The 18433-nt window shown below is 42.1% G+C and overlaps 4 protein-coding genes across 4 annotated transcripts; all 4 read right to left on the bottom strand.

Moving 5' to 3' along the window:
- Positions 1-330: 330 nt before the first annotated feature.
- Positions 331-1056, bottom strand: LOC128870353 (uncharacterized). Its single transcript, XM_054112967.1, has one exon. The coding sequence runs from the start codon at positions 1054-1056 to the stop codon at positions 331-333; it is 726 nt and encodes a 241-aa protein (XP_053968942.1).
- Positions 1057-2702: 1646 nt separating this feature from the next.
- Positions 2703-5180, bottom strand: LOC128870352 (uncharacterized). Its single transcript, XM_054112965.1, has one exon. It carries the CDS (start codon positions 5178-5180, stop codon positions 2703-2705), a length of 2478 nt encoding a protein of 825 aa, XP_053968940.1.
- Positions 5181-7148: 1968 nt separating this feature from the next.
- On the bottom strand, positions 7149-7874 carry LOC128870351 (uncharacterized). The gene has a single exon (XM_054112964.1). The coding sequence runs from the start codon at positions 7872-7874 to the stop codon at positions 7149-7151; it is 726 nt and encodes a 241-aa protein (XP_053968939.1).
- A 1646-nt stretch (positions 7875-9520) lies between these two features.
- Positions 9521-11998, bottom strand: LOC128870350 (uncharacterized). Its single transcript, XM_054112963.1, has one exon. The coding sequence runs from the start codon at positions 11996-11998 to the stop codon at positions 9521-9523; it is 2478 nt and encodes an 825-aa protein (XP_053968938.1).
- Between the last annotated feature and the right edge of the window lie 6435 nt (positions 11999-18433).

Genomic DNA, 18433 nt, shown 5'->3' with positions numbered 1-18433 from the left:
CAATTGCCTGAAATATAAACAGCGAGCGCGTTCGTTGTAAATTCACAAGTGACTTCTTTATTTTCTACTTCATGTTTATATAGGATTTCTTAGCCTAAACTTAACTAACGGATCATATATAATTAATGTTATGTTATGTTGTCTATGTACTTATACATATATACATAGTGTTATTATGGCAGAATATACTTTGAACAATTTTATAAATTCATTTCGGATAATTACTTAAATTAATAATTAAAACTATAAAAATTCATTTCGGATGATTGCTTAATAATTAATAATTAAAACTATAGGCCATTTGGCGTAACACCGGCCACCTTGAAAGGCTCATGGTCCTTCAACGTCTGATGGCAGTACGGCGAGCTTGTGAACGGGGCGTTTAATTACGCCCGCTTTGGTTGCCACGTCTGCTACGCGGACCTTGCCGTCTTGCCCTGTTACGATTGCGGCGACGCGGCCGAGCACCCATTGCTGCGGGGGTGTGTTGTCTTCCTGAACCAGGACGAGGTCGTTCAGCTCGAGGTTGCGCTTCGGATGCAACCACTTGCTCCTCTGTTGAAGACCCAACAGGTAGTTCCTGGACCCCAGTCGCCAAAACTGTTGCTTGAGACAACAGACAAGTTGCCATCTGTCGCAGCAACGCATTGGGTCCATCGATACTTGGGCTGGTGGCAGCGCTCGAAGGGGGCACCCAACTAGTAGGTGCGCTGGTGTTAGGGCCTCTCCATCGTTCGGGTCCTGACTCAGTGGTACCAGAGGACGCGAGTTGAGTACGGCCTCGACCTCGACGAGCAGCGTCTGCAGTTCTTCGGCGGTGAGCAGCGCGTTGCCGATTGCGCGCACGAGAAGGTGTTTGGCGGACTTCACTGCCGCCTCCCATAACCCGCCGAAGTGCGGTGCCCTGGGTGGTATAAAGGCGAAGGTGAATCCTTCGTCCGTTGCGTATTTCTGCACTTCCGTTTGTTGGGCCTCGAAAGCATCCCTCAGCTCGCGAAGCCTGCGATCGGCGCCGAGGAAGTTGGTGGCGTTGTCGCTGTATATCTTCCGCGGCATTCCTCGGCGTCCAATGAACCTTTTTAGGGCGAAAATAAAACAATTAGAAGACAAGTCTGTTACTAGTTCTAAATGTACTGCCTTTGAAGTGAAACAAACGAACACTGCGATATATGTTTTTACTGGGGGTCTTCCTCGTATTTTTAATGTAGTATATACGGGACCACAAAAATCTACTCCACATATTAGAAAGGGTCGTAGTGCACGAAGCCTATCGGCAGGCAAATTTCCCATTATCTGGGTTTTTGCAAACTTGAGGGTAGGGTGGTACCTTTGGTGAGTTTCATAATTTCTTCACCATATTCAACATGTTGAACCACCTGAATGACTTTGAGCAAACTTAATTTAATATCCTCAGCCGTCAGCATTTGTGTGAATGTCGCAGATGCGTTTTATCCATCTTAATATGTAAGCGACAATACGAAGCAGTTTTTGATGAGAAGATACTCTTTTGGTGAGTTCCATAATTGGATGTGATTCATTTGCTTAAACAACTAAAACTGTTGCGTTCCGTTTCTTCTCTAATGCTTCGTCTCCTGGAGAGAGCTGGAAGTAGGTGTTTGTTGGCCATAACGCAGGGTCTTCTAGGAGGAACTGTGGACCGCTAAACCAGATAGAATTATTCAATTCGTCCACGTTACAACCGCGAGACACTTGATCCGCGGGATTTTTCTTAGTTGGCACATGTCGCCAAGTAGCTTTATCCGTCAACTCTTGGATTTCGGACCCTCTGTTTGCAACAAAGGTCTGTAGTACAGATGGATGCGTTTTGATCCAATGCAAAACAATTTCGGAGTCTGTCCAGAAGTTTATATTTTCAATTGGCCGACTCAACATTGGCGCTATTCGTGACCATAATTTGGCCAGCAAGTGGGCTGCCGAGAGCTCTAGACGCGGAAGAGATTTAGTCTTCAGCGGAGCCACTCTAGACTTTGCAGTAAGCAGCGTACATTTCGTTCCACCAGCCGAATGGCTATGTATGTATATACAGCAGCCATACGCTCGTATTGAGGCGTCGGCAAAGCCATGAATCTGGCAGCTTGCACTCGACTCGGTATGTACAAATCGAGGAATGCTTATTGATGGTAGCTGCAGTAGATTGGCTTTGAAATTTTCCCAGCTGGTGTCGAGGTGCAATGGAATCGACTCATCACAATCTAGTTTTTGCAGCCAAAGCTCTTGCAATAAGATTTTTGCTTTGGTAACTAGTGGGGCAAGTAAACCAAGAGGATCGAAAAGACGAGCCGAAACTGATAATATGTTTCGCTTAGTGGCTCGTAAACTGGTAAAGTTGTCATTTAAGACAAACCGAAACAAATCTTCCTTCGGCAACCAATGGATTCCAAGTGTTTTTGTGGAGTCTGTGTGATTGAAGTTTAAGGCCTTCTCAGAACTCTCACAATCGAAAAATGATGGGTGATTTGAAAACCACTTAGATAAATTGAATCCTGCCGAGTTTAATATTTTAACTACCTCACTTCTAATAAGATCTAGAGATTTGAAATTATCGGATCCTGTAAGCAGGTCGTCTACATAAAAATCTCTTTTTATTGCCTTTGAGCCGAGTGGATACATATGTGTATTGGCATAGCTGAGCATTTGTAAACACCGTGTAGCGAGAAATGGAGCAGGCGCAGTGCCGTATGTTACGGTGTTAAGTCGAAAGATTTGAAGTGGCTCAGAGGGATGCTGCCCCACACTACAAGCTGAAAGTTGTTATCTTCTTCGTGCATGAGAATTTGGCGGTACATTTTAGTAATGTCCGCCGTAAATGCATATTTATGCAAACAAAAACGAAGAAGTGTTGAATACAGCTCTTCTTGAATGGTCGGCCCAACCATCAAGATTTCATTCAACGCAATTTGAGAAGAGGTACGACTTGATGCGTCGAAAACAACACGTAATTTTGTCGTCGTACTTTCAGGCCCAAGAACGCATTGATGCGGAATGAAGTAGTGTGGCTCACTCGGGATCTTATTATTTGTTGGGCTCATGTGACCCAATTCGATGTATTCATTCATGAAGTCCAGATACATTTGACGAAGCTCTGGATCTTTCAAGGTCTTTCTCTCCAGGGCCTGACACCGCCGAGACGCGGTTTCATAGGAATTACCGAGTAACTTACGGTCATCTTTGAAAGGCAGTCTTACTTGAAGCCTTCCTGAAGGCAAAACTTTAGTAGTTTTTACGAAAAATTTTTCACACTCTATTTGTTCAGGTGTGAATTTTGTTGAGCTAGAAACTGAAGGTATTTCTTCCATCGCCCAGAACCTTTGGATAATGGAATCTATATTTGCTAGATCTTGTTCAGTATGGCATAATGTGCTACTGACTGTGGGAGGAGGACGTTGGTTGGAGGCGTATTTGCCAGACACAACCCAGCCTAAAAGTGTCTTTTGCAGTGTTGGGTGATTGGGGCTGGCCTTGATCTGGACTACAGCTAAAAGCTCGAAAAATGTTTCAGCACCTAACAAAAGATCTACCTTTTGAGCCTTGTGAAATTCTGGGTCCGCTAAGCTAATGTTTTTAGGAATTTTCCAGCCATTAATATTTACGTTACGATCTGGATGGCTGGCTGAAATGGATCGCATTATCCAAAACTGTGCCGAAAACTCATAATTATTGACCCGCGATTTTACAAACGTATTTAATTTCGTCCTTACTTTTTTGGTTGCATTTCCGATGCCGATAATATTTAAGGTCGTACTTTCGCGACGAATTCGTAATTTCTGCGCCAAATCCTCTGTCATGAAATTCACCTGAGATCCAGAATCCAGCAAGGCTCGTGCAGGAAGGTACTCTCCGGAGCTACCTTTTACGTTGACTACGGCTGTAGCCAACATAACCCGATCTGGCGTACTCGTCGTGTGCATGGCATGCGAGGTCGAAAGTTGTGGTGCAGTTGCAAAGGATACAGGGTACTGGTGCAGCAACGTGTGATGCGAACGGTTGCAAACACGACACCGATCCGCTTTGCACTTTGAAACTGAGTGCCCCTTTCGCAAACAATTTATACATAAGGGGACTGATTTAGCAAACTCAAATCGCTGCTGAGCAGAGAGAATTTTAAAAGTAGGACACGCGGGTATACTATGATCATTTGATTTACAGTGCGGACACACCGGCTGTTTTATATTTGAAGTCACTAAGGCAGCTTTTGTCCTTCCGGCATGAAGGTGGGGTTTCTGAATGCTGTGACTGCTTGACGGCTTTAGCCTCGACGTTGAGGCTTCATCGGCAGATAAATGTTGGTAGCGTTTATTTAATGCTGCCTCACACTCACGCCATAATGGCAGCTTATCATAATCCAACTGTTCCTCCCACTTTGACCGAGTAACGGTGTCAACTTTTGACATTACCAGATGAATTATGATAGCGTTTGTTATGTTTTTCTCGTCACCTAACGACAGCAACGAGTCGTAAACAGCCGACACTGTATCAATCATTGTGCGCAATGAAAGCGCAGATGGCTTTGGGATAGTTGGCAGTTCAAAAAGTTTGGAAGTTGTGTCCAAAAATATTAAGCATTTATTGTCGTAAACTTTTTTGAGACTAGCCAACGCCTTCGAATAATTTTCGTCCGACATTTGGAAGGCCTTTACCGCTCCCAAAGCTTCACCAGACAGACAGTTAACTAAGTGATTAAATTTTTCAATGTCTGGGATTGTAGGATCGTTGTGCACCAAACTCTCGAACAGACTCATAAAATTTTTAAATTCTGAATATTCCCCTTTAAATTTAGGTAGCAACATTTTCGGTAGTCGCGAGCTGTGAGGTGCAACAAAGGATATTTCGGCTATTGACGATTTATTTCTCGCCAGAATAGATTTTATAACGGACTTAGTTTCCACTATTAGGTCCTCTAACTCCCCACGGGCTATGTCTTCCTCGTCGATTTCTTCAATTTTCGACTGACACTTCATTAGCTTATCGCTATGAGAGTTCAAAATGTCCAGTCGACACTCCAATTCAATTGGATCTAACGACATTGTTTTATCGAGGAGACCCGTTTTTATGCGCACTATACTATTTTTCGCAGCAGTTCGCTGGCGCTTTAGTGATTTCAATTCCATAATCTCCTTACTTGGAGAGAGACTTGGAACTGCTGTCTTTGGCTTGCTCATTTTGAGTTAAATTATTTAAACTCCCCAAAAATTTGCTCAATGTCCACAGAAACGAAAAAATATCTGTGAGAGTTTGTGGCTGAAAAAACGAAAACGAAAAGATGGCTGAATAGCCTGCACAAATCTCAATCAGAAAAACGAAAAATAGCTGTTGGACAAGGCTGTGGTCAGGCCACGAAAGGATGAGCAAGCACAGTAGCACAACACTACGAAAATTGTTCAACAAATTTGCGAAAAATCGATTTTTGTTTGAATTGTTTCCTTGTAAATAATCCGTATTTACAATACGATAAATTTATTTCACTTTATAATAATTTTAATTCAATTGAACTTCTTGTTCGAAAAAAAGGTATTCAATTTATTTAATTTTGTTTTTTAAATTTATTGACGATTTCGCATTTAAGGTCACACCCTTTATTATCAAATCCCAACGTACCCTTGTTTCACTTTCGCGGAGTTTTATATACGTATATTTGTATAGATGATTGTATATATGGTACATGTACACATATGGGAGTGTGTACATATATATGTATGTATATGTATATGCAAGAAAGTGAAAGGGTGATGCAAAAAATTGAGAGTGTTTATCAACAACAACCACAACTTTCAATTTATTGCACTTGTTACCTGTATAGGCTTATTGCAAGCCTTGACTTTCCTTTTGCAAAGGATGCAAGTGCAGGTCATTCCTGGCGGCGACAGAACCAGCGGTAGGAATTACAGCGACAGCGGGCGATGACGGCAGCAGCAGTGACCAGAGTAGCAGCGACGGTTACAGCGATGAGAGCAGCGGCGAGTATGGCAGTAACTGCGAGAACTGTGACAGCGGACAGTGATAGCGATGAGGGCGACGAACTGCAAATAAGCAGCGGTGAATTCCACTGTTTTTTTTTTTTTTTAGGAACAGAACTGAATTCTTAGCGGCATCCAATTACGGCACTTAGGTAATTTTTAGTTTTATGTGTTTTAGGGCTCACAGTTTCTTTTTTTTTTTAACGGTTTTTGTTTTTTTTTTTTTGTTTTTTATAAATTTGCCTTATTTTTGGCCGAAAACATTTATATACCACTGTGACCGTTTATATATACATATAAGTACCGCACTGTTTCAGCTATGCACTATGTATTTTGGTTTATTCTTTTTTATTTTTATTTTTTTTTTTTTGTAAGCACAAATAGATAATTTGGCACGCTTTTTTACCGCCACTATTTATTAATTTACTGTTTTTAGTTTTATGTATATTTTATAATTTAAGATTTTTTTTTGTTTTTTCTCTATGTTCCATAAACACGACACTGTATTACCGCTGATACCGCTTCTCTCCTTATATGTTTATGTATGTATGTACACTATGTACTTGTTTTTTTAATTTTGGATTAAGTCACTGAACCTTTTAGTGAGGGTGGTTTTTATGTTAGTTTGTTTGCTTTTGTCACTGCACTTGATGCGAAACCGGACTTGCAAAAATGTAAAACGCGCAGGCAATTGTTGTTGCTAATTAAAGCACTTATTGTTTGTACATATATGTTTATTGTTTAATTTTATATTCTGTTTCACGCATCATGTCCCTGCTCGGGCGCCATGAAAAATTCTTAAGCCTTTTTAAGATTAGTTATTTTGGGGGATGCGCGAATACAACAATTGCCTGAAATATAAACAGCGAGCGCGTCGTTGTAAATTCACAAGTGACTTCTTTATTTTCTACTTCATGTTTATATAGGATTTCTTAGCCTATACTTAACTAACGGATCATATATAATTAATGTTATGTTATGTTATCTATGTTCTTATACATATATACATAGTGTTATTATGGCAGAATATACTTTGAACAATTTTATAAATTCATTTCGGATAATTACTTAAATTAATAATTAAAACTATAAAAATTCATTTCGGATGATTGCTTAATAATTAATAATTAAAACTATAGGCCATTTGGCGTAACACCGGCCACCTTGAAAGGCTCATGGTCCTTCAACGTCTGATGGCAGTACGGCGAGCTTGTGAACGGGGCGTTTAATTACGCCCGCTTTGGTTGCCACGTCTGCTACGCGGACCTTGCCGTCTTGCCCTGTTACGATTGCGGCGACGCGGCCGAGCACCCATTGCTGCGGGGGTGTGTTGTCTTCCTGAACCAGGACGAGGTCGTTCAGCTCGAGGTTGCGCTTCGGATGCAACCACTTGCTCCTCTGTTGAAGACCCAACAGGTAGTTCCTGGACCCCAGTCGCCAAAACTGTTGCTTGAGACAACAGACAAGTTGCCATCTGTCGCAGCAACGCATTGGGTCCATCGATACTTGGGCTGGTGGCAGCGCTCGAAGGGGGCACCCAACTAGTAGGTGCGCTGGTGTTAGGGCCTCTCCATCGTTCGGGTCCTGACTCAGTGGTACCAGAGGACGCGAGTTGAGTACGGCCTCGACCTCGACGAGCAGCGTCTGCAGTTCTTCGGCGGTGAGCAGCGCGTTGCCGATTGCGCGCACGAGAAGGTGTTTGGCGGACTTCACTGCCGCCTCCCATAACCCGCCGAAGTGCGGTGCCCTGGGTGGTATAAAGGCGAAGGTGAATCCTTCGTCCGTTGCGTATTTCTGCACTTCCGTTTGTTGGGCCTCGAAAGCATCCCTCAGCTCGCGAAGCCTGCGATCGGCGCCGAGGAAGTTGGTGGCGTTGTCGCTGTATATCTTCCGCGGCATTCCTCGGCGTCCAATGAACCTTTTTAGGGCGAAAATAAAACAATTAGAAGACAAGTCTGTTACTAGTTCTAAATGTACTGCCTTTGAAGTGAAACAAACGAACACTGCGATATATGTTTTTACTGGGGGTCTTCCTCGTATTTTTAATGTAGTATATACGGGACCACAAAAATCTACTCCACATATTAGAAAGGGTCGTAGTGCACGAAGCCTATCGGCAGGCAAATTTCCCATTATCTGGGTTTTTGCAAACTTGAGGGTAGGGTGGTACCTTTGGTGAGTTTCATAATTTCTTCACCATATTCAACATGTTGAACCACCTGAATGACTTTGAGCAAACTTAATTTAATATCCTCAGCCGTCAGCATTTGTGTGAATGTCGCAGATGCGTTTTATCCATCTTAATATGTAAGCGACAATACGAAGCAGTTTTTGATGAGAAGATACTCTTTTGGTGAGTTCCATAATTGGATGTGATTCATTTGCTTAAACAACTAAAACTGTTGCGTTCCGTTTTTTCTCTAATGCTTCGTCTCCTGGAGAGAGCTGGAAGTAGGTGTTTGTTGGCCATAACGCAGGGTCTTCTAGGAGGAACTGTGGACCGCTAAACCAGATAGAATTATTCAATTCGTCCACGTTACAACCGCGAGACACTTGATCCGCGGGATTTTTCTTAGTTGGCACATGTCGCCAAGTAGCTTTATCCGTCAACTCTTGGATTTCGGACCCTCTGTTTGCAACAAAGGTCTGTAGTACAGATGGATGCGTTTTGATCCAATGCAAAACAATTTCGGAGTCTGTCCAGAAGTTTATATTTTCAATTGGCCGACTCAACATTGGCGCTATTCGTGACCATAATTTGGCCAGCAAGTGGGCTGCCGAGAGCTCTAGACGCGGAAGAGATTTAGTCTTCAGCGGAGCCACTCTAGACTTTGCAGTAAGCAGCGTACATTTCGTTCCACCAGCCGAATGGCTATGTATGTATATACAGCAGCCATACGCTCGTATTGAGGCGTCGGCAAAGCCATGAATCTGGCAGCTTGCACTCGACTCGGTATGTACAAATCGAGGAATGCTTATTGATGGTAGCTGCAGTAGATTGGCTTTGAAATTTTCCCAGCTGGTGTCGAGGTGCAATGGAATCGACTCATCACAATCTAGTTTTTGCAGCCAAAGCTCTTGCAATAAGATTTTTGCTTTGGTAACTAGTGGGGCAAGTAAACCAAGAGGATCGAAAAGACGAGCCGAAACTGATAATATGTTTCGCTTAGTGGCTCGTAAACTGGTAAAGTTGTCATTTAAGACAAACCGAAACAAATCTTCCTTCGGCAACCAATGGATTCCAAGTGTTTTTGTGGAGTCTGTGTGATTGAAGTTTAAGGCCTTCTCAGAACTCTCACAATCGAAAAATGATGGGTGATTTGAAAACCACTTAGATAAATTGAATCCTGCCGAGTTTAATATTTTAACTACCTCACTTCTAATAAGATCTAGAGATTTGAAATTATCGGATCCTGTAAGCAGGTCGTCTACATAAAAATCTCTTTTTATTGCCTTTGAGCCGAGTGGATACATATGTGTATTGGCATAGCTGAGCATTTGTAAACACCGTGTAGCGAGAAATGGAGCAGGCGCAGTGCCGTATGTTACGGTGTTAAGTCGAAAGATTTGAAGTGGCTCAGAGGGATGCTGCCCCACACTACAAGCTGAAAGTTGTTATCTTCTTCGTGCATGAGAATTTGGCGGTACATTTTAGTAATGTCCGCCGTAAATGCATATTTATGCAAACAAAAACGAAGAAGTGTTGAATACAGCTCTTCTTGAATGGTCGGCCCAACCATCAAGATTTCATTCAACGCAATTTGAGAAGAGGTACGACTTGATGCGTCGAAAACAACACGTAATTTTGTCGTCGTACTTTCAGGCCCAAGAACGCATTGATGCGGAATGAAGTAGTGTGGCTCACTCGGGATCTTATTATTTGTTGGGCTCATGTGACCCAATTCGATGTATTCATTCATGAAGTCCAGATACATTTGACGAAGCTCTGGATCTTTCAAGGTCTTTCTCTCCAGGGCCTGACACCGCCGAGACGCGGTTTCATAGGAATTACCGAGTAACTTACGGTCATCTTTGAAAGGCAGTCTTACTTGAAGCCTTCCTGAAGGCAAAACTTTAGTAGTTTTTACGAAAAATTTTTCACACTCTATTTGTTCAGGTGTGAATTTTGTTGAGCTAGAAACTGAAGGTATTTCTTCCATCGCCCAGAACCTTTGGATAATGGAATCTATATTTGCTAGATCTTGTTCAGTATGGCATAATGTGCTACTGACTGTGGGAGGAGGACGTTGGTTGGAGGCGTATTTGCCAGACACAACCCAGCCTAAAAGTGTCTTTTGCAGTGTTGGGTGATTGGGGCTGGCCTTGATCTGGACTACAGCTAAAAGCTCGAAAAATGTTTCAGCACCTAACAAAAGATCTACCTTTTGAGCCTTGTGAAATTCTGGGTCCGCTAAGCTAATGTTTTTAGGAATTTTCCAGCCATTAATATTTACGTTACGATCTGGATGGCTGGCTGAAATGGATCGCATTATCCAAAACTGTGCCGAAAACTCATAATTATTGACCCGCGATTTTACAAACGTATTTAATTTCGTCCTTACTTTTTTGGTTGCATTTCCGATGCCGATAATATTTAAGGTCGTACTTTCGCGACGAATTCGTAATTTCTGCGCCAAATCCTCTGTCATGAAATTCACCTGAGATCCAGAATCCAGCAAGGCTCGTGCAGGAAGGTACTCTCCGGAGCTACCTTTTACGTTGACTACGGCTGTAGCCAACATAACCCGATCTGGCGTACTCGTCGTGTGCATGGCATGCGAGGTCGAAAGTTGTGGTGCAGTTGCAAAGGATACAGGGTACTGGTGCAGCAACGTGTGATGCGAACGGTTGCAAACACGACACCGATCCGCTTTGCACTTTGAAACTGAGTGCCCCTTTCGCAAACAATTTATACATAAGGGGACTGATTTAGCAAACTCAAATCGCTGCTGAGCAGAGAGAATTTTAAAAGTAGGACACGCGGGTATACTATGATCATTTGATTTACAGTGCGGACACACCGGCTGTTTTATATTTGAAGTCACTAAGGCAGCTTTTGTCCTTCCGGCATGAAGGTGGGGTTTCTGAATGCTGTGACTGCTTGACGGCTTTAGCCTCGACGTTGAGGCTTCATCGGCAGATAAATGTTGGTAGCGTTTATTTAATGCTGCCTCACACTCACGCCATAATGGCAGCTTATCATAATCCAACTGTTCCTCCCACTTTGACCGAGTAACGGTGTCAACTTTTGACATTACCAGATGAATTATGATAGCGTTTGTTATGTTTTTCTCGTCACCTAACGACAGCAACGAGTCGTAAACAGCCGACACTGTATCAATCATTGTGCGCAATGAAAGCGCAGATGGCTTTGGGATAGTTGGCAGTTCAAAAAGTTTGGAAGTTGTGTCCAAAAATATTAAGCATTTATTGTCGTAAACTTTTTTGAGACTAGCCAACGCCTTCGAATAATTTTCGTCCGACATTTGGAAGGCCTTTACCGCTCCCAAAGCTTCACCAGACAGACAGTTAACTAAGTGATTAAATTTTTCAATGTCTGGGATTGTAGGATCGTTGTGCACCAAACTCTCGAACAGACTCATAAAATTTTTAAATTCTGAATATTCCCCTTTAAATTTAGGTAGCAACATTTTCGGTAGTCGCGAGCTGTGAGGTGCAACAAAGGATATTTCGGCTATTGACGATTTATTTCTCGCCAGAATAGATTTTATAACGGACTTAGTTTCCACTATTAGGTCCTCTAACTCCCCACGGGCTATGTCTTCCTCGTCGATTTCTTCAATTTTCGACTGACACTTCATTAGCTTATCGCTATGAGAGTTCAAAATGTCCAGTCGACACTCCAATTCAATTGGATCTAACGACATTGTTTTATCGAGGAGACCCGTTTTTATGCGCACTATACTATTTTTCGCAGCAGTTCGCTGGCGCTTTAGTGATTTCAATTCCATAATCTCCTTACTTGGAGAGAGACTTGGAACTGCTGTCTTTGGCTTGCTCATTTTGAGTTAAATTATTTAAACTCCCCAAAAATTTGCTCAATGTCCACAGAAACGAAAAAATATCTGTGAGAGTTTGTGGCTGAAAAAACGAAAACGAAAAGATGGCTGAATAGCCTGCACAAATCTCAATCAGAAAAACGAAAAATAGCTGTTGGACAAGGCTGTGGTCAGGCCACGAAAGGATGAGCAAGCACAGTAGCACAACACTACGAAAATTGTTCAACAAATTTGCGAAAAATCGATTTTTGTTTGAATTGTTTCCTTGTAAATAATCCGTATTTACAATACGATAAATTTATTTCACTTTATAATAATTTTAATTCAATTGAACTTCTTGTTCGAAAAAAAGGTATTCAATTTATTTAATTTTGTTTTTTAAATTTATTGACGATTTCGCATTTAAGGTCACACCCTTTATTATCAAATCCCAACGTACCCTTGTTTCACTTTCGCGGAGTTTTATATACGTATATTTGTATAGATGATTGTATATATGGTACATGTACACATATGGGAGTGTGTACATATATATGTATGTATATGTATATGCAAGAAAGTGAAAGGGTGATGCAAAAAATTGAGAGTGTTTATCAACAACAACCACAACTTTCAATTTATTGCACTTGTTACCTGTATAGGCTTATTGCAAGCCTTGACTTTCCTTTTGCAAAGGATGCAAGTGCAGGTCATTCCTGGCGGCGACAGAACCAGCGGTAGGAATTACAGCGACAGCGGGCGATGACGGCAGCAGCAGTGACCAGAGTAGCAGCGACGGTTACAGCGATGAGAGCAGCGGCGAGTATGGCAGTAACTGCGAGAACTGTGACAGCGGACAGTGATAGCGATGAGGGCGACGAACTGCAAATAAGCAGCGGTGAATTCCACTGTTTTTTTTTTTTTTTAGGAACAGAACTGAATTCTTAGCGGCATCCAATTACGGCACTTAGGTAATTTTTAGTTTTATGTGTTTTAGGGCTCACAGTTTCTTTTTTTTTTTAACGGTTTTTGTTTTTTTTTTTTTGTTTTTTATAAATTTGCCTTATTTTTGGCCGAAAACATTTATATACCACTGTGACCGTTTATATATACATATAAGTACCGCACTGTTTCAGCTATGCACTATGTATTTTGGTTTATTCTTTTTTATTTTTATTTTTTTTTTTTTGTAAGCACAAATAGATAATTTGGCACGCTTTTTTACCGCCACTATTTATTAATTTACTGTTTTTAGTTTTATGTATATTTTATAATTTAAGATTTTTTTTTGTTTTTTCTCTATGTTCCATAAACACGACACTGTATTACCGCTGATACCGCTTCTCTCCTTATATGTTTATGTATGTATGTACACTATGTACTTGTTTTTTTAATTTTGGATTAAGTCACTGAACCTTTTAGTGAGGGTGGTTTTTATGTTAGTTTGTTTGCTTTTGTCACTGCACTTGATGCGAAACCGGACTTGCAAAAATGTAAAACGCGCAGGCAATTGTTGTTGCTAATTAAAGCACTTATTGTTTGTACATATATGTTTATTGTTTAATTTTATATTCTGTTTCACGCATCATGTCCCTGCTCGGGCGCCATGAAAAATTCTTAAGCCTTTTTAAGATTAGTTATTTTGGGGGATGCGCGAATACAACAATTGCCTGAAATATAAACAGCGAGCGCGTCGTTGTAAATTCACAAGTGACTTCTTTATTTTCTACTTCATGTTTATATAGGATTTCTTAGCCTATACTTAACTAACGGATCATATATAATTAATGTTATGTTATGTTATCTATGTTCTTATACATATATACATAGTGTTATTATGGCAGAATATACTTTGAACAATTTTATAAATTCATTTCGGATAATTACTTAAATTAATAATTAAAACTATAAAAATTCATTTCGGATAATTGCTTAATAATTAATAATTAAAACTATAGGCCATTTGGCGTAACACCGGCCACCTTGAAAGGCTCATGGTCCTTCAACGTCTGATGGCAGTACGTCGAGCTTGTGAACGGGGCGTTTAATTACGCCCGCTTTGGTTGCCACGTCTGCTACGCGGACCTTGCCGTCTTGCCCTGTTACGATTGCGGCGACGCGGCCGAGCACCCATTGCTGCGGGGGTGTGTTGTCTTCCTGAACCAGGACGAGGTCGTTCAGCTCGAGGTTGCGCTTCGGATGCAACCACTTGCTCCTCTGTTGAAGACCCAACAGGTAGTTCCTGGACCCCAGTCGCCAAAACTGTTGCTTGAGACAACAGACAAGTTGCCATCTGTCGCAGCAACGCATTGGGTCCATCGATACTTGGGCTGGTGGCAGCGCTCGAAGGGGGCACCCAACTAGTAGGTGCGCTGGTGTTAGGGCCTCTCCATCGTTCGGGTCCTGACTCAGTGGTACCAGAGGACGCGAGTTGAGTACGGCCTCGACCTCGACGAGCAGCGTCTGCAGTTCTTCGGCGGTGAGCAGCGCGTTGCCGATTGCGCGCACGAGAAGGTGTTTGGCGGACTTCACTGCCGCCTCCCATAACCCGCCGAAGTGCGGTGCCCTGGGTGGTATAAAGGCGAAGGTGAATCCTTCGTCCGTTGCGTATTTCTGCACTTCCGTTTGTTGGGCCTCGAAAGCATCCCTCAGCTCGCGAAGCCTGCGATCGGCGCCGAGGAAGTTGGTGGCGTTGTCGCTGTATATCTTCCGCGGCATTCCTCGGCGTCCAATGAACCTTTTTAGGGCGAAAATAAAACAATTAGAAGACAAGTCTGTTACTAGTTCTAAATGTACTGCCTTTGAAGTGAAACAAACGAACACTGCGATATATGTTTTTACTGGGGGTCTTCCTCGTATTTTTAATGTAGTATATACGGGACCACAAAAATCTACTCCACATATTAGAAAGGGTCGTAGTGCACGAAGCCTATCGGCAGGCAAATTTCCCATTATCTGGGTTTTTGCAAACTTGAGGGTAGGGTGGTACCTTTGGTGAGTTTCATAATTTCTTCACCATATTCAACATGTTGAACCACCTGAATGACTTTGAGCAAACTTAATTTAATATCCTCAGCCGTCAGCATTTGTGTGAATGTCGCAGATGCGTTTTATCCATCTTAATATGTAAGCGACAATACGAAGCAGTTTTTGATGAGAAGATACTCTTTTGGTGAGTTCCATAATTGGATGTGATTCATTTGCTTAAACAACTAAAACTGTTGCGTTCCGTTTCTTCTCTAATGCTTCGTCTCCTGGAGAGAGCTGGAAGTAGGTGTTTGTTGGCCATAACGCAGGGTCTTCTAGGAGGAACTGTGGACCGCTAAACCAGATAGAATTATTCAATTCGTCCACGTTACAACCGCGAGACACTTGATCCGCGGGATTTTTCTTAGTTGGCACATGTCGCCAAGTAGCTTTATCCGTCAACTCTTGGATTTCGGACCCTCTGTTTGCAACAAAGGTCTGTAGTACAGATGGATGCGTTTTGATCCAATGCAAAACAATTTCGGAGTCTGTCCAGAAGTTTATATTTTCAATTGGCCGACTCAACATTGGCGCTATTCGTGACCATAATTTGGCCAGCAAGTGGGCTGCCGAGAGCTCTAGACGCGGAAGAGATTTAGTCTTCAGCGGAGCCACTCTAGACTTTGCAGTAAGCAGCGTACATTTCGTTCCACCAGCCGAATGGCTATGTATGTATATACAGCAGCCATACGCTCGTATTGAGGCGTCGGCAAAGCCATGAATCTGGCAGCTTGCACTCGACTCGGTATGTACAAATCGAGGAATGCTTATTGATGGTAGCTGCAGTAGATTGGCTTTGAAATTTTCCCAGCTGGTGTCGAGGTGCAATGGAATCGACTCATCACAATCTAGTTTTTGCAGCCAAAGCTCTTGCAATAAGATTTTTGCTTTGGTAACTAGTGGGGCAAGTAAACCAAGAGGATCGAAAAGACGAGCCGAAACTGATAATATGTTTCGCTTAGTGGCTCGTAAACTGGTAAAGTTGTCATTTAAGACAAACCGAAACAAATCTTCCTTCGGCAACCAATGGATTCCAAGTGTTTTTGTGGAGTCTGTGTGATTGAAGTTTAAGGCCTTCTCAGAACTCTCACAATCGAAAAATGATGGGTGATTTGAAAACCACTTAGATAAATTGAATCCTGCCGAGTTTAATATTTTAACTACCTCACTTCTAATAAGATCTAGAGATTTGAAATTATCGGATCCTGTAAGCAGGTCGTCTACATAAAAATCTCTTTTTATTGCCTTTGAGCCGAGTGGATACATATGTGTATTGGCATAGCTGAGCATTTGTAAACACCGTGTAGCGAGAAATGGAGCAGGCGCAGTGCCGTATGTTACGGTGTTAAGTCGAAAGATTTGAAGTGGCTCAGAGGGATGCTGCCCCACACTACAAGCTGAAAGTTGTTATCTTCTTCGTGCATGAGAATTTGGCGGTACATTTTAGTAATGTCCGCCGTAAATGCATATTTATGCAAACAAAAACGAAGAAGTGTTGAATACAGCTCTTCTTGAATGGTCGGCCCAACCATCAAGATTTCATTCAACGCAATTTGAGAAGAGGTACGACTTGATGCGTCGAAAACAACACGTAATTTTGTCGTCGTACTTTCAGGCCCAAGAACGCATTGATGCGGAATGAAGTAGTGTGGCTCACTCGGGATCTTATTATTTGTTGGGCTCATGTGACCCAATTCGATGTATTCATTCATGAAGTCCAGATACATTTGACGAAGCTCTGGATCTTTCAAGGTCTTTCTCTCCAGGGCCTGACACCGCCGAGACGCGGTTTCATAGGAATTACCGAGTAACTTACGGTCATCTTTGAAAGGCAGTCTTACTTGAAGCCTTCCTGAAGGCAAAACTTTAGTAGTTTTTACGAAAAATTTTTCACACTCTATTTGTTCAGGTGTGAATTTTGTTGAGCTAGAAACTGAAGGTATTTCTTCCATCGCCCAGAACCTTTGGATAATGGAATCTATATTTGCTAGATCTTGTTCAGTATGGCATAATGTGCTACTGACTGTGGGAGGAGGACGTTGGTTGGAGGCGTATTTGCCAGACACAACCCAGCCTAAAAGTGTCTTTTGCAGTGTTGGGTGATTGGGGCTGGCCTTGATCTGGACTACAGCTAAAAGCTCGAAAAATGTTTCAGCACCTAACAAAAGATCTACCTTTTGAGCCTTGTGAAATTCTGGGTCCGCTAAGCTAATGTTTTTAGGAATTTTCCAGCCATTAATATTTACGTTACGATCTGGATGGCTGGCTGAAATGGATCGCATTATCCAAAACTGTGCCGAAAACTCATAATTATTGACCCGCGATTTTACAAACGTATTTAATTTCGTCCTTACTTTTTTGGTTGCATTTCCGATGCCGATAATATTTAAGGTCGTACTTTCGCGACGAATTCGTAATTTCTGCGCCAAATCCTCTGTCATGAAATTCACCTGAGATCCAGAATCCAGCAAGGCTCGTGCAGGAAGGTACTCTCCGGAGCTACCTTTTACGTTGACTACGGCTGTAGCCAACATAACCCGATCTGGCGTACTCGTCGTGTGCATGGCATGCGAGGTCGAAAGTTGTGGTGCAGTTGCAAAGGATACAGGGTACTGGTGCAGCAACGTGTGATGCGAACGGTTGCAAACACGACACCGATCCGCTTTGCACTTTGAAACTGAGTGCCCCTTTCGCAAACAATGGGATAGTTGGCAGTTCAAAAAGTTTGGAAGTTGTGTCCAAAAATATTAAGCATTTATTGTCGTAAACTTTTTTGAGACTAGCCAACGCCTTCGAATAATTTTCGTCCGACATTTGGAAGGCCTTTACCGCTCCCAAAGCTTCACCAGACAGACAGTTAACTAAGTGATTAAATTTTTCAATGTCTGGGATTGTAGGATCGTTGTGCACCAAACTCTCGAACAGACTCATAAAATTTTTAAATTCTGAATATTCCCCTTTAAATTTAGGTAGCAACATTTTCGGTAGTCGCGAGCTGTGAGGTGCAACAAAGGATATTTCGGCTATTGACGATTTATTTCTCGCCAGAATAGATTTTATAACGGACTTAGTTTCCACTATTAGGTCCTCTAACTCCCCACGGGCTATGTCTTCCTCGTCGATTTCTTCAATTTTCGACTGACACTTCATTAGCTTATCGCTATGAGAGTTCAAAATGTCCAGTCGACACTCCAATTCAATTGGATCTAACGACATTGTTTTATCGAGGAGACCCGTTTTTATGCGCACTATACTATTTTTCGCAGCAGTTCGCTGGCGCTTTAGTGATTTCAATTCCATAATCTCCTTACTTGGAGAGAGACTTGGAACTGCTGTCTTTGGCTTGCTCATTTTGAGTTAAATTATTTAAACTCCCCAAAAATTTGCTCAATGTCCACAGAAACGAAAAAATATCTGTGAGAGTTTGTGGCT

The sequence above is a fragment of the Anastrepha ludens genome, chromosome X, assembly GCF_028408465.1.
Source record: "Anastrepha ludens isolate Willacy chromosome X, idAnaLude1.1, whole genome shotgun sequence".
NCBI lineage: Eukaryota > Metazoa > Arthropoda > Insecta > Diptera > Tephritidae > Anastrepha > Anastrepha ludens.
Note: the sequence above shows the minus strand (reverse complement) of the source record. Positions and strands in the feature narration are given on the sequence as shown.